At 34.0% G+C, this 16,063-nt stretch overlaps 3 protein-coding genes across 4 annotated transcripts in view; all 3 read right to left on the reverse strand.

The window, feature by feature from the left end:
• LOC110094753 (alanine--tRNA ligase) overlaps window positions 1-4,780 on the reverse strand; it is a 31,983-nt gene extending 27,203 nt beyond the window's left edge. Inside the window, exons 1-2 of the mRNA XM_020820070.2 lie at window positions 4,263-4,780; window positions 3,398-3,538 (exon numbers count right to left, since the gene is read on the reverse strand). Of these exons, the coding sequence (XP_020675729.1) occupies window positions 3,398-3,538; window positions 4,263-4,754 (633 nt within the window). The 5' untranslated portion in view covers window positions 4,755-4,780. The remainder of the gene's footprint in view (window positions 1-3,397; window positions 3,539-4,262) is intronic.
• Window positions 4,781-8,310: 3,530 nt separating this feature from the next.
• LOC110094768 (annexin A13) lies at window positions 8,311-11,514 on the reverse strand. Of its 2 annotated transcripts, XM_020820093.2 has the most exons (5): window positions 11,227-11,509; window positions 10,911-11,144; window positions 9,983-10,204; window positions 8,862-8,948; window positions 8,311-8,660 (listed from the first exon to the last, which is right to left on the reverse strand). In XM_020820093.2, exons 1-5 carry the CDS (start codon window positions 11,482-11,484, stop codon window positions 8,451-8,453), a joined length of 1,011 nt encoding a protein of 336 aa, XP_020675752.1. In that variant the 5' UTR covers window positions 11,485-11,509; the 3' UTR covers window positions 8,311-8,450. The 2 variants fall into 2 exon arrangements, with proteins under 2 accessions (XP_020675752.1, XP_020675753.1); XM_020820094.2 differs by lacking the exon at window positions 9,983-10,204 and having other exon boundaries at window positions 11,227-11,514.
• Window positions 11,515-13,172: 1,658 nt separating this feature from the next.
• LOC110094782 (DNA repair protein RAD4) overlaps window positions 13,173-16,063 on the reverse strand; it is a 38,727-nt gene continuing 35,836 nt past the window's right edge. Inside the window, exons 13-16 of the mRNA XM_020820108.2 lie at window positions 15,843-16,037; window positions 15,610-15,756; window positions 14,249-14,458; window positions 13,173-13,997 (exon numbers count right to left, since the gene is read on the reverse strand). Coding sequence (XP_020675767.2) covers window positions 13,632-13,997; window positions 14,249-14,458; window positions 15,610-15,756; window positions 15,843-16,037 — 918 coding nt within the window. The 3' untranslated portion in view covers window positions 13,173-13,631. The remainder of the gene's footprint in view (window positions 13,998-14,248; window positions 14,459-15,609; window positions 15,757-15,842; window positions 16,038-16,063) is intronic.

A 16,063-nucleotide genomic window follows, 5' to 3' on the forward strand; every position in this document is an offset into this window, starting at 1 on the left:
TTATATCAAAGTTATGTCCCACCAGGATGTATCCAGGAAATCTCAGGTCATTCAAGCCCTCGTTGCTTGATAATTAACAAGAATGTTTACCCCCAATATGAAAGGACTTTAACTGGTAAAACGCGTGTCAAACTACTAATATTCATCATCTCATTAATAACAAGATTCATAAGAGTCTACTTCACAAAAAGCAACACATGATTAAGAGATTTAAATTCGACCAACCACTCCCATGGCCAAGGGTACCTTCACCTTTGGCATTCCCCACTTTCTTCTTCATGAAAACTTGCATTCCTACAAATTTTAATGTGAGGGAGAATCCATGTTGCCTGCTCGCTAATATATGCATACATTTCATGAAAGAAGTCGGTTGTATTGTTGTAAAACCCTCCCCCACCCCTCTCTCCCTCTTCTCTTCACTCCTCATCCCTCTCTCCCATATGAAAGGGTAGGCCATAGGTTTTAGGGTATAATTGCAGTTTATAATCCTCATTCTAAAAAAGAAAAGCCTATTATTTTGAATATCAAAACTCCATAAGCTCGTAGTAAGAGTAATCACAATGAATTCTTTGAAAAAAAAAGTAATTACAATGAATTATTTTCCTTACCAATCCTCGAATGATCCTCTTCCTCTATTGACCAAAAACATCAAGCCCTCTTTATTGGGTACATATCAACATCCTTGAAAGAATTCTCTTACTCATTTGCTAACTCTCCTATCCTCTTCCCATCTGGATCTCTTTCTTGGCTTTTTCTCATACCATATAAGAATTAACTAAGAACAATGAGATAAATGTTGAAACAAAATATGATTACAAGCATTGCGCTTGGCTAGGGATAAGTGAAATCCTATCATTTGAGGATAAGAGAAGACCAAGAGACTAAAAGGAGACTAGAGCCTCTCTTTCCTGGAAATGAATCTCTCAAAGCCCCTAATTTACTCGGCCGCTCCATCAAATGATCAACATCCGCAAACCTCAATTTATTCTGAATCACCATGCCTCAAAGAAGGATTGAACAAATAGTTGCAACCTTAAAGAAGAAAATCCCTTAACACGTATAGTTGAATTAGAAATTGAAATATATTTGTATTGTTGCCCGATTCTTCACCAAACCAAGAAGGTTTATTTTCTTCCAATCATCCACGTTAAATAAAGAAAACAAAATCCTTTGAGTGAACATTTGTCATAAGTCCATATCTTATTTCTAAGGAATATTCCAATTATCTGGACTATTATCATGCAAAGCCAACAAAAGCCATCAAATAATTAAGCAACATCCACAAAAGAAGAACTCTCATCAACTGTGCTATTCGTCAGTTACATAATCCTTTTGAGCTCATCCTCACCATAAAGCAACATTCTAGATAATATTCCATTATTTCCATATATTATGCAAGCCAAAAGCCACCAGATTCATGCATAAATATTGGCGAAAAAAGTACTGCAATGCTTCTTAATCATGTACAACACAGGTTATACCAGACAGAAAATAATATTTGGACAACTTTAACATACAATAACCTATGATTTTCCTTAACACAAATGCACCATAAATGCTAAGTATTAACTAATTGGCTCCCAAAAGAATTCCAATTATCATTTCATATATTGGAAGCTACTAAGTTACACTCCATAATCTCAACGTATCAACCCATAGAAAGTTTAACTTTGTTTCTCTACAATAAGTGATGCAATCGTATTTTATCATTTTATGTCTTATATATATATATTTTTAATTTTCTTATATTTTTGAATGCTATGTAAGTTTATTTTGTATAGCTCTATGAATAAAAATAATCCATGATCATACTTGAGTTTGGTGCTCTTAGGTAGGTTCACTCCATTAGCTTTCCACTTGTGTTTTCATGCTCCTTTTCTCCTGTGGCTTTTCGTTTTCCCTGTTGTCCACTCAATTTCTCTGTTGTCCACTCAGTTTCCCTGTTGTCTTTTCCTTTTTCCTGTAGTCTTCTCATTTTCTCTACTGTCTACTCGTTTTCCCTGTTGATTGTTTGAATTTTATGCTGTTATTTGGTTTCCCCATGTGGTTGTTTTGTCTTCCCATGTGGTTATTTGGTCTTCCCATGGTGGCTGTTTGGTTTGCCCATGTGGTTGCTCGGTTTCCCTGTTATTTTCTTGGTTTCTCTGCTAGATGCTCGATTTCCCTGCTATTTTTTTGGTTTCCTTGCTGTTGGCTGCTTGTTTCTTCCCCTTCTTAATCTTTGTGTTGTTTGCTTTGACTTATCCATGAATAGGCTGATTTGGAGGGGTTTTAGTGGCTGTTTTGATGGCACATTTATGTGGGATAATAAATGTCCTTCCCCCCTTCTTTCTCTTATAAATTAAGGCTGAATTCCTTTGTGCAAAAAAATTTTGGAGGGTGTGATCATGTAAAAAATTTGAGGGTTTTCTTAGCTTGCAAGCTATCTTCTCCTTATCTCCTGATACTTCGTCACGGGCTTCTTTCTACTTCTTCTCTCCACGATTTCCATTCCATATGTATCTTTCTTCTCTAAACTATTATGAGAACTTGAGGGTTTCTTATAAGCTTGAGAACTGTCTTCTAACTTCCCTCTACTAATTCGTCTTGGATTTCTTTATATTTTTTCTCTCAACGGTAACCCTTCCATCTATATCTTTCTTCTCAAAAAAATTGTGAGCTGAACAGTGTTGTTGAGCCCTGTTTTGCTGGTATTTACTAGAGGAGCGCTGATTGTGCTAGATCATAATTCCTGTGTTGGATCTCTGGTTTGTCCTTTCCTTTGAACACATTTTCTAATTTTGTTATTTGCATGTGAGGTGATCATACATGGTTGTTCTAAGGGTATTTTAATTTAGTTGTTTGTTTTCTTTTGTGTCTTCCTAACTATTTTCTAAGCTTTGTTTCCTACTTAGTTTCCATCATTTGTGTTTGTTTATGTGATATTGAAAGGAAGTGTCATAATTTGCATTCCTAGTGCTCCCTAATTTTTTTTTCCAAAAGGCCAAAGCCCATTAACTAGTGCTCCCTTACTTGATTTCAGAATCTAGCTTGCATCAATTAATTTAAAATAAATTGAAGGAACGGATAAAAACAAAAATGGATGCTTCTACAAGCATAATAATTATTTTAAAATATAAGAATGCACAAAAAAAAGTTAATCCTTAAGAGTTATGGCAGCATTAGGTGGTGTTAAAAAAATAAGAGTAACAATACAGTTTTAGAAAAGATATAATGGCAAACCAATTTCATCGCATCCTAAGACTTGCAGAGTTTAAAATGAGGGGCATGCAATAGTTAAATAATAAGGAATGAAACCATTGATAATAAACATCCATGAAGGCTTTCCCATGCAAACATGTTAGGTGTTTATCTCATGAAATAGATGAAACTATATTGGCTTTCAAGCCTCACTAACCTTGCAGCCAAAAGGCAACACTCGTTCAGCTGGTAAAAACTCTAGCCATATGTTTTTTGCTTCATTATCAGGAAGAAGACCGGCCTTTTCATCTCCTCCAAAATATGTGGCATAAATACGATTTTTAGGCAAACCATACACCTACACAGCAGAAAGTGTACCACATGAAATTAGTCCATATTTCAAATATTGAACAAAATTTAGCAAGTTCAGGAGTTAAACCAAATCATCTTTTGAGGCTTCCTTAAATCATGAATTGCATAAAGCTATAATTCAACTAGATTTAAATCCAACATTCACTATATCCTACTGATGAAGTATCTAGTGGTGAGTATTTCACTAACGCAACCGGTTTAAGTGAATGCCCTTTGGGTAAGTGATTTCCCTAGTTAATATAGGCAATAGTCCCCGTAATTTTGGGTGAGTGATATCCCTAGTAGATATAGGTAATAGTTCCCGTAATTTTGGGTGACTTCCTCATTGTGAATCCCCAATTATGTTAGGAAATTTACTTTTATAATGATGAAATCCACCTTCCTTTCTAATGAGGACTGTGCTTCTTTTTATTGGCTGCATCACCTACCCCTGGCATAATTCAAGGGATGTAAATCCTCTTACTTGGATCTAGTTTAACTGTTAAGTAACCAAAAAATAAAAGATTTTTATGATTTGAATTTTGATTTCAATAAATTTATAATTAAATTAAACGTCCATTTCACTATAATCCAAGCTAGATCAAAGAAAAAACCCATTTCACTATAATCCATTTCCGATATTTACTAAAGCCCATTTCACTATAACCCATTTCACTATAATCCAAGCTACTACCATACACCACTAAAATTTAACTAGGTCAAAGAAAAACCTGTGTCAGAAGCTCCCAGGCCCAGGGGATTGCCTCCCTCTTGAAGTAATCACCAAATGACCAGTTTCCAAGCATCTCAAAGAAGGTGTGGTGGTAAGTGTCTTTCCCAACGTCATCTAAGTCGTTGTGCTTGCCGCCAGCACGGATGCACTTCTGGGTGTTGCAGGCGCGTGTGAGCTTGCCAAGAGGCGTACTGGGGTTTACGGTTCCAAGAAAAATGGGCTTAAACTGGTTCATCCCGGCGTTGGCAAAGAGAAGCGTTGGATCGTCGAGGGGAACCACGGGGCTTGAAAGCCAATTGACGTGACCTTTCCCTTCGAAGAAGCTCACAAACGTCTCCCTCACCTTCTTCGCCGGCCACTCCACGGTCGCGGGCGACGCCAATTGTTCTTTCGTCATCCTTGCTGCTCGTCCCAAAACCCTAATGTTACTCGCAATCGTTCCACGGGGTATAAGGAAATGGCGGTGGAGGGAGCCGAGGGCGGGGATCATTTCTTGGCCAAATATTTTAATTTACACGATTAAGCTACACGTGTGGCAATAAACGCACGTACAAGAGCATCCAAATATTCGATAATTTGTTAAAAATATATTGCGTAGTTTCTTTAAATGCCGTAATTTATTTAATTTATATTTAATACCAATATAAAACAATGACCAATAGTCACTAGTGCTGTATCTCTCGAAAATTCATATGAAGATAATATTTTAATTAAAGTTTTATTAAATTAATTTAAAACCTTCTGAACTTTGATTTCAATAAATTTATAATTAAATTAAACGTCCCAACAAAATGAATTCATACAAACTATAAAATTTTCAATTATAGTCTAAATGATATCAAATCAAAAAGTTGAAGCTTATTTAAAAACATCAGAAAATTAATTGATGACAGAAACCATTTCCAAATCCTATTTGATTATCATCAAATCGAGCAACTCATGAAACGAATCCAATGAGCTCAACATCATTTAATTCTAATGTCATTAGGCCACTAAAACTCTAAAATGTCGAATAAATGATTTATGATCAAAGGGAGGGATATGAGATATGAGATACATGATTAAGAGCTAATGTATTAAATATGGATATGAGATACACGATATGCATATGATTATTATTTATTTGACATAATACGTGCATTTTAATGAGCACAATATATGAATCCACATGTTATGATAATTGCATATCATATGTACATCCGTGTATATTATTCGAATATATATGATATGAATGATATGATATATGTAAAATCAGGCAAAATGAATAAACTGATGTGCTAGATGAGACAGATGAGATTGATAATGATATGATTGTGAAGATTAATGACTTATATGTGAATGCTGATAGATTGCTGATAGATATGATTGATAAGATAGATGATAAATAATACCAATGTCATATGATAGATATGATCGATAATAGATTAGATTGATGATAGATAAGATAGATGACAAATAAAATAAATAATAAATAAAACATATGATAGATAATATAAATGACATATGATATATAAGACCGATGACAAATAAAATAGATGATTAATAAGATCGATGGCAGATGATAAATTAGTTTGATGATAGATAAGACTAATGATAAATAAAATTGATGACTACTGATACTGATTGATTGATTGAATAACATAATAAAATTGATGATATGAAACCACACTGATATGGTACATATATGAACATATGATATATGATGCATGTTATAAGATTGATCCATTTGATATAGGAATGACATATGAATATGATTTTTTACATGCATATTATATTTGTTTTGTGTATGATTTCAGTTGTAGGTTTTCATAATTTATTGAGCTTTTATGTTCATTATGTGATTTTACATGTCCTCAAATAAAAGTAAAGAATCAATGGAGTGAGGTTGATGTGAACATCATGCTTATATTTTCTTTCTGCATCTATTAGTCTTTCTTTATTTTTATGGTTATGGTATGCTTTAATGATGGACTATCTTTTGATTAAATATTATGACTATAGTATATGTTATTTTTTGGATTGGATCTATGTGTAAATATTTTATGAATAGTAATGTATATATATTTTTCACTGTTTATATTACTGGATAAAAATAGTAAGCTCTGGTTGATGTTTAGAAGATAAAAAAACGTAAATCTTCTAATTTAGATCTTGGGGTGCCTCATGCGAAGCTCGTGAAGCTCATCGATAACACATCAATTTAATATATTAGATCATATTGTATGAAGCATAGTGGCTATCGTATCAAGATGCTTTAAAACTTTAAGAGGACATATATAGGCAATGCAAGAGTTGTTTTAGATGATTCAAAAGCCTAAATTCATAATTTGGCAAGATAAGTTGTATAAGCATGGATGAGAAAAAAAAAACATGGTAATGATGTCAATGTACATCTCAGGCAAGCATAAGGATGGCTTAAGTTTCAAATTGGTTACCTCAATTGGGGTTGTAATCACTTAGTTTCTCATGATATGGAGTCTCACCTAAGGTAGATGAATGTAATAGTAGCTTTCTTATGCCTTGCAATAACTTGGAATGCCACCTTGACCACCACTATCTTTAACCTTAGATATGAATGCTTTAGGGGGTCACTAAAGTAATAATAAAGCTTGGGATCGCCTAGACTTGGTGCATAAATTTATGAATAGCATTCCAAATAACTATTGGATGTATAGGATAAGATGAATTGAGAGATTTGTTCAAAGAGAGCTCAAAGAATATGGATTGATCACATGTCAATAAGACCTTGTCAAAATATGTAATAGACTAAAGAGAGGTTAAGAACATGTATAAAGTAGTCTTATTCCACAAGAATTGCTATGACCGGGGAATTAATTGAGTTAGGATCAAGTCCTTTTAAGCATGACTTTGTTCACTTAGAACACCTAAACTAAGCATATCAATAGATTAATAAGGTTTTAGGTGATTTCCAAGGATCAATGACGAGTCCTTAAGGGATGGTTGTGCTGATTAAATTTAATCAAATGATTAAGGATTTAGCTTGGCTCGGTTACTTGGATTAGGCTAAACATTTAGGCTTCGAATCAAATCCAAAGATCACTAACGACCAGACTATGTATGGTTAGGTTGACTACTAAATTGAGGTCAAATGTATCCAACTTCTAATTCAAATAGAGCTAAGTCAATTGAGTAGACTAGAGCTTGATAAGCATGTTAAGATACAATTGGTCAACTGTGGCCAACTTAAGGTTGGTAGGTATTCTATTGATCTAAATAATCATACTATTATCACAAATTAATCAAGAAGAAAATATATGGCCACTTTTTATCATTGGTGAAGAAGCAAGCATTCTATTGATCTTATATATTTAAGGTATCAAAGAGTTGCTCAAGTGCTTCTCTTTGCAATTCTTCTCAATGCATTGATATCTTTCTAATAGAAACACTTGTCTTCTGTTGTTTTATCGAACACCTCCTCCATAAAATCTTTTTCCTCTAGTAATTGATAATTTCTTTGATGTAAGACGCACTTCGAATGTCACTTAGGTTTCATTTGAGATAATTTTCTATTGCTTTGTAAAGCTACTTTTCAGTATAAAAAAAATTGTGATCTAAAGCTGTCCCAAACGAAATCTTAGAGAAAAAAAAATATTAAATAAGAAAATACATAAACATGTAAACTTCGTAACCATTCATAAAAAAATAAAATCTCACAACCCTCATAAAATTGATTGCATAATTATAAGTTTATTTTATTTCCTAAAAATATTTTAAATCAAACAACAAAAAATCTCTCACATCTCACGAAATAAAAAGAATATTCTCGCAATTTTTTTCTTAAAAAAACCAAATTAAGCCTCAATAAAATATTTTACACAAAAATAAAATTATATGATCTATTTGAAGAGGTCAATGCGATTTGTTTATTTTATAAAGTTGGTTGTGAATTTGTTGTGACTAATGTAACTTAGCTGCTTTGATTGTAAAAAGCAGCTTTTCATCACATAAATTCTTGAAGAATAGTAAGAAAGCAATAGTCAAATAAAATTGTAGTTGATATTTGAAAAACAAAGCAGGGGGTCATGGGAGAAATGTTGAAATTGCGTCGAAGTTTATATTGGATCTGATAAAATTTATGAAACCATACAAGAAGCTAAATGTTATATCTCAACCACTCAACAAAAAAGATTGCCACACTGTATGTTTCATTAAGCCTAAAAAAAACTTAGCCTGATGCATTTGATAAAGCCACGAGAAAGTCTCTGTAGTTGTCATCATCAAGAACTCTCTCAACAATGGCTTCTTCAAGCTTCACCTTATACCTCATTTGAAATGCTTCCTTCACCTTGTTCATGCCGACCTCCACACTGCCTATCATCACTCTTGTCAAAACCACCTTCTTGTCTACCTCAGCGACCAAACTCATATATATCATCTAACAAAATTAAGTCCAAGACATAAATTAAATCACAAAATATCAAATCATCAGAAAAAAGAATTAGGCTTGGTTTGGGACGGTTTTCTTTCTGCTTCTTAAAGCAGCTTCCCAGTTAATTTTTGTACTTGGAAGCTGCTTTAAGAAACAATAAGAAAGCTGTCCCAAACGAAGCCTTAACCTTGCTATTCCTGGTTGTACCTCAGAGTAGTACTCGTAAGGGGTACACATGCATTGTATGACAACTCTGAGGGAGTCTTCAAAGTTCCCACTTCTATCTTCAAGTGCCTGAAAGTTTCTCATGAATAGTTAGTTATTTGATCACTTAGGGGCTCTAAAAAGTTATGTTCAATTGGCACTTATATGATCATTGTTTATAGTTTTTTTTAGTTGGTGAAGTGGCTATTCAAATGCTGGAAACCATTAAAGAAGTTATTTTTTTGTCATTAGTTTCATGTAGAAACTAAGCTATAGCTCATAATAAGGGTAAGCAAAGTTTGTATGAAGCTCCTCATGACATAGAAAAAACTCTCATAGTAGTATATATGTAGAAGAGCTTCTCCAATGAAGTGAAAAGTAGATTAGGGACACTTGAACATGCACTTGGTACATAGTGAAGTGTCAATGATTGTGGCTGTTCAAAACTAAGTGATAATTAGTTCAGGTTATACCACTATTGGAAAATCATCAATTAGCGGCGGCTTTTTCGGACAGTTAAAGTAAGTTTTATGGCGGTTTTGAAAATTTCCGGTAGTCGGCCTGTGTTTCAAAAACCGCCGGAATAAATTAAACCACGTAGAAAAGGAATTCCGACAGCCTTTTACGGTGGTCAAACTTTCCGGCGGTTTTCCGGTGGCTTGACAGCCGGAAAAAAAGTCACTTAAAATCGGCGGTCAGACGGTCAAATCGCTGGTTAATGTCGACGCCTGAAGAAAAACTGGAGGTATATATGTCCGACGATCAGTTTGCCGCCGATGTTTTCAGCAGTTTATTATGAAAAACCGCCGGTAATTTCGGCGGTCAAATGACCGCCGGTAAATAGCGAATTTCCTGTAGTGTACTCAGAAGATTTGTCTATTAATATAGTAGTGATGTTAGCCACAAATTCCTCCCCATCTCCATCTAATATGATATCTAAGAGAATTTGTGCTTCAGTATATTCTGAGAGTGAATGGCCTGACATCATTCTTATAGTGGAAACCCCCTTCAGATAATCTTGGTTCAAACCATTAAGCCATAGCATTTTTTACTTAGATTTTCTACCCAACTACTTAATTATACTTTCAACACATTATATGAAGGCATAAATACTACTCAATCACCTCAATATAATCATTTCCATATATATGCCTGTAACAAGAGAATGCCAGCCTCAGCTGCGGTAAGCTTCTCTTGCTGAAGATCTCTATAATAGAAGATTCATCCATTCCTCCATCACTTTTCTTCAATGCCTCATTCAATCTCTTAGCATCACAATTGGCAATGTGTTGGCTGATCACTTCGTCATGGTGAGATCTATGTGAAGTTGCAAGAGCTGCAAGAATCTGTTGACATTGCAAAATGTCACCAACAATTCAACCTGATTTTAATATTGAGTGATCACCATGTAAAACTTCAAGAGTTCGTAAACTTCTTACGAGAACTTAATCAATGTAAAATTCAAGTTCTCAAATTCTTAAAAGAATTTACTTTAAGATTAAGTTCTTTAACTTTTACAAGAACTCGCAACATGGATTATGAGTTCTCTAACTCTTGCAAGAACTCTCATTATAAACTATGCAAAATAAATCAAAATGAAAAATATAAATTTACATAAGTCTTAAAAACACATGATCTTAAACAAAATAATTTTCACAATCTTTTAATCGGAATAAAACATACATTGATTCATGTTAAATTTGTTGAATTCCAAACCACAGGTTCTTTCTCTTTTCCCTTTCACTTTCTTCTTTCATGAGTTAATTCTCTATGAAACAAACTAACTCCCCGTAGAGAGAGAGAGGGGGGGGGGGTAGTTGATTTCCTACTGTTTAATTATAATAACCGCTTATATGAGTTATTTGATCAAACGGTCCATAAAAGATTGATCAAAATATCTCTTCTTGACCAATATGATTTCATATAATAATTAAATTTCAATAATTTAAATATACATGCCACTTAATAGTTTATATAATTAAATATACATACTTAAATAATTATTACGATGTCTCGCATAATTACTATATTTCATTCTTCTAACACACCAACCTTTGGTCCCGGGTGTTCTGGTTCCACAGAAAGGATATCTTTGTCCATATGACTTCTGCACTTAGCAAAATAAGCCTGCTTGCTGGCAAAGAGATGGCTCGACTTTCTGCGCACATAGATCTCGACGATCGCCTTGTAGTCATCGGCACTTCCCCGTTCTACGGCATCCTTCGCCACCACTGCGTCGCGCTCCGGCTGCTCCATCATCCATAGCCACAACCCAAAGTAAACTGGCTGCACATGAAAATCGCAAACTATTTAACAATCAAGTTGCATTTTTTATAATGTAACATGTAAAGTACTGTAACATAATTACTTCACTTTCTGGATTGGCTTCCTTAATCCTAAGAAGGAGTTCGACAAGTTCTTCGCCATGGATAGCTCGATAAAGCTCTTTAATCTGCCGCTTCTCATCTGAAGATTGTCCTGCCAAGACAAGAACAAGATGATTCGGCTGATTCTGGTTCGCAAATATTTCTCTACATACTTTCTCATCATATCGGTCGACGGTGACTGAGGAGGAAGGAACCATGGTTGGGAGAGTTGAGGTGAAGCTTTGGGAACTAATGAGCATTTTCTGAAAGAAGTTGTGATTTTTCTGAGGGCTTAGGAGCTTTATGTAGTGTGGAGGATTGTGCAAGTACTGTAACTTTAACTTGGGGTCTTTCAGCTTGAGTTGTTTCCAGCAATGAGAGAGTATTTGTGCGTTTGGTCTGTGGGAAAAGGTGTTTGGGAAGGAGTTGGCTTTATTGAAATCCAAGTAGATTCTGAGTGAGATGCTTGCTCTTTTTTGTATGCACTAGCGTTGGTTTTTTGCCTTTATAGCAGATTTGGGTGCAGGGGGTTTGGCAAATTTCGTCCTAATGCGGTTGGGAGGAAAGAGGAAGTAAAATGTGGGCCAGTGATGATTGTGATTGTTCTAATGTATCTGAATTTTTGGTCACATGTTGCATTTTTTGTATTATCTTATTTACTTATTAATGTAGCCATAAAAATTTCAACTATAAAATTTTTTATGTATTTGTTTTGATTTTATATGAGTTATTTTTTAATTTATTTGAGTTAAATTCAAGCCGAGCACGAGCTGCGCTCGAACAAATGAATTCAAAATGAAGCAAACACGAATATATATGATAACCACAAATAATTTTGAGTATGAGCCGAACTTGAATGAACAAAATTTTAAATTAGACGAACACAAACATAGAGTAAGCTCACTAAGGCTTTGTTTGAGACAACTATTTTTATCACTAAGATTTTATTTGGAACTCAAATGTCAGGGCATTGTACGAAAAAAAAAAAAAATTTCAAATGAGAAGTAAACCCCTTACACCCCCACCCTCAATGAGCACGAGAAATTTGAGATCAATGTAAGAGCCAATAAACATTAATCAGTTTTCAAACCCTAAAACTTCGATGCAAGCAGAGAATATTTGAATAACAATGCTTCCTATTCAGAGTCGATACCTTTTCAATTTATTTCTTCATGCGGCTTGCTGTCTAAAGGAGAACGATAGAGGAGAAAATGTTGGGCTAACATCACATATACTTTCTGATGCATATCATACACTTAAGGTTTGATTTATGACGACTTTCTTACTGCTTATTAAAATAATTTTTTAGTACAAATAAATTAATTTTTATATTAAAAAATAGCTTTAATAAGTAGTAAGAAAACCATCCTAAACGAAACTATTGAGAATGTGTTGCTTATATGACCCTAAAAAATATTTTTAAGGATGAGCTGCACCAACTCCCCAAATTTGCCTCAACCTTTCATTTTCCTCAGAAATCAACCTACTCCAGCTCAATTCACACAAAGTCTGAGTTAAAAGGAGTCGCTCGAACATTTTTTGGAGGGTATATTTAGGTCAATTAAAACAAATTCATATGCACATCATATACATAAGACTCGAATTCAAAACCTCTTAGTTGATAATCAAATCTCAGAACCACCAGACCAAAATGAGTTACAAAGTACAGACATAAAAAAATTCTTGAATTTGCTTATAATTACGTGATAGAAACATAAATATTATAGAATAATAATTACACGGCAAAGCTTTTTTCAATGGACATTTTAAACTTCAAACAATGATTGAAAACACCTAAAAATACAAAGTATACAAATTCTACTAGATGAAAAATTCTGTTTCTGAATATTATACCTTGAATTTGATCATGACAAATTTTATGGCCATTAATTTGCTTTGAAATAATTACAATATAAAATTGAATGCATTCATCTTAAAACAAATCAGATAGTTTAAAACACATTCCGATCAAATTTGATGAGAATATCCTTACTTATTTCTCCATATCACATCATATAGCAGGATTAAATTCTAGAAGTGAGGGATGCAGCAAAAAATGAACCAGAACTAGCTCCAAGCTAAGCATTGATGCTTCTTCCATTTAACTTAGACATCGTTTGGGACGGCTTTCTTAATGCTTCATAAAGCAGTTTTATAATACAAAAATTAAAATTTTTATAATAAAAAATTGTTTTAAAAAGCTAAAAGAAAGTCGTCACAGGCTTCGTTTGGAACAACTTTCTTACAATTTTTTAAAACATTCTTTTAGGTTTTTTTTTTTCAGAAAATTTCTATACTAAAAAACTACTTTAAAAATTATAAGAAAATAGTCCCAAAAGAAGCTTTAATCTCCCATGCTTAGGCAGCTTCCTGCTAGTTCAGAACAAAACTCATACCAATTTATATATTACAACTCCTCCACTTGAATGGAGAATCCGCAAGAACATCGCTTTGTCCGAACCAAACTCTCATCATCCAGACTCTGATTCTCCAAAGAGAAAACATGCTCATGCTCATAGTCTTCATAAGGCGATCTACCAACTTTTATATCATCTCCTTGGATTTCTCTCTCCATACTTTGGCCGCCATTAAGAGGACGGAGGATGGAAGGAGGATCATTCGAGTTTTTTGAAGCGAAGGAACCAGCATAAGAACTCTCTAAGCGCTGCCTGGTAATGATAGATGAGAGTAATTGAAACCATTTTGAAAGAGCATCTGCTTCATTCCTCCTTTTCTCCTCAGCTTCTCTCCTCTCTTCCTCCTCAGCGTATGCCTACAAGATTCACAACAGAACAGAAAAAGATCAAAAGAAATATATTAATTATGTAGAAATAAACTCCAAAAGCATCCAGCTTAATACTTATTAGACGATGATTTTGTTTGTAACAGCTTTTTTGTTGCTTTCTAAAATGACTTTCTAGCATAAAATTTTCTAATTCACGAAATTTTTGTACTAAAACGTTGTTTTAGAAAGCAACAAAAAAGTTATCCCAAACAAAACCTATATTGTACAGGGATTTTTACCTCCATGATAGCATCTTTGAACTCAGTGCAAACAACAATCCCTTCATAAACAGGATAGGACCGGCCGTTACGGAATTCAAAACCAACCATGGCATTTGCAAAATCAATTTCAAGCCTCCGTGCAACAGTAGCCAATCTGGGTAGCCTCAAATGCACAGTGCCATGCGGGAGGCACTTCTCAGACCATACATCCACCCGACCATACTCATTCTACAGTAAATGAAAACAAAGTTAGTGCTTATCAAAAGCTAAGATAAAATGATTTTAATATTTATATATGCTTATGGCTACATAACATGGAGCAAATATGGCAATAATTGTTTAATTGGATAATAGCTTAAATGGCCAATGAATCTTGATATTTAGGTTTCACAAACTTCAACCAGAGATATTTAAGTAATCCAAATTTATTTCACTCTTAGTGTTCAAGCATACGCACAAGAAAATAGATTTCTAGAAATATTGAAGTAATTCAGAGTTTATTTGTCTGTATTTTCGAACATACGCACAAGCAAGAAGATATATTACTTGCACAAGGCGCAAAAACATGGAAACAGGTAAGACACACCTCTTCCACAACCCTCAGGTTTATTGGGCAAGCCACAGTTGCCTATAAAAACAATTGTAGAATTATTCAAATATATATATATATATTTATTGGTGTATTACAGGTTATTTTTTATCTGAAAAATAACTTTATTATACTAGCTGATTTGATTATAAAAAAACTACTCATAAAAAAAGTAAAAAAAAATAAGAATAATGCAGCTATATAGAGGCGTGACTAAAAAGATTATGAGAAAACCGCCCCAAATGGACCTTTGAGGTAATTCAAACATAACATTCATAAAAACATGTTTCAAAAAAAAAAAAAAAAGGTAATTCAAACAGAAATTCATAAGCAAGTGCTATTGTATAATTCTTTCAGTCCATGATCTGCAATGGAATTTAATAGATTTTCTTTTTCTTCTTCATGCAAATTCTGCATACTCAGGGAGTCCTGACCAGATTGAGCATGGATAGAAAAAAGTTTTTAAAGAGGAAGATACTATAGTCGTGCCAATTATAATTTATATCATTTTCAAAATTAACGGGTTACAAATTACTCCATTATCCCCATCCACTAAAGTGAAGCAAAATCAAGTATATACAAGACCTGGGCAACTTCACTCTCCATTAACATACAATACCAACACAAATACATGCAGAGACAAAATCTCATGGAAGTGTCAAGCACGATAATAATCCATCCAGTGTCTATTTCTTTCTGATCTATCCCTCCACATCTTAATATTCAAGTAAAATAAAATACAAGTATGTATAGAACGGTTGAAAGAAGCAAAAAAGAGGTGTTATCATACCTTGGGTACGACTCCATTTACAGCATGAGGAAGTCGCAACGGTTCCACTTGCCACTTGCCAAACAATTCAATGCTCTTTTCTCCATCTTCAGCAAAACCAACATCGAATATTTCATCATTTTCTGTCTTCTTTGAACGCTTTATAACCTGGAAAATTTTGAGCATCTCTCAACACTGATAAAGATTATAATAGACCAAAAAATTATTATTTTCCATAATCCTATGTATCTCACCTTAGCTGGAATTTCATTTTCTCTAATTTGCAATCCCTCACGTACCCATTTTTGTCTTGTCTGTACTGTCTGAACACAGGATCTGGGATACACGGGATGACCGGAGCAATAACCAACGATAGGACCCTTTGGATGGAGCGTTTGAAACTTGGTCAGCCATTTTTCAATCGCATAAAGGTGGTGACTTTTATATGCCTGATGAAGAAGAATAAGAAATACTT

The sequence above is a fragment of the Dendrobium catenatum genome, unplaced genomic scaffold, assembly GCF_001605985.2.
Source record: "Dendrobium catenatum unplaced genomic scaffold, ASM160598v2 fragScaff_scaffold_659, whole genome shotgun sequence".
NCBI lineage: Eukaryota > Viridiplantae > Streptophyta > Magnoliopsida > Asparagales > Orchidaceae > Dendrobium > Dendrobium catenatum.

What these genes read in the sequence shown, in the direction of transcription:
- LOC110094768 (XM_020820093.2), bottom strand. Translation starts at nt 11,484, where the DNA reads ATGCTCATTAGTTCCCAAAGCTTCACCTCAACTCTCCCAACCATGGTT. An exon ending in AAGCCAATCCAGAAAGTGAA is followed by an intron (nt 11,145 to 11,226) that starts GTAATTATGTTA and finishes TTTCATGTGCAG; the next exon opens with CCAGTTTACTTTGGGTTGTG. An exon ending in ATGGAAATGATTATATTGAG is followed by an intron (nt 8,949 to 9,982) that starts GTGATTGAGTAG and finishes AGAAACTTTCAG; the next exon opens with GCACTTGAAGATAGAAGTGG.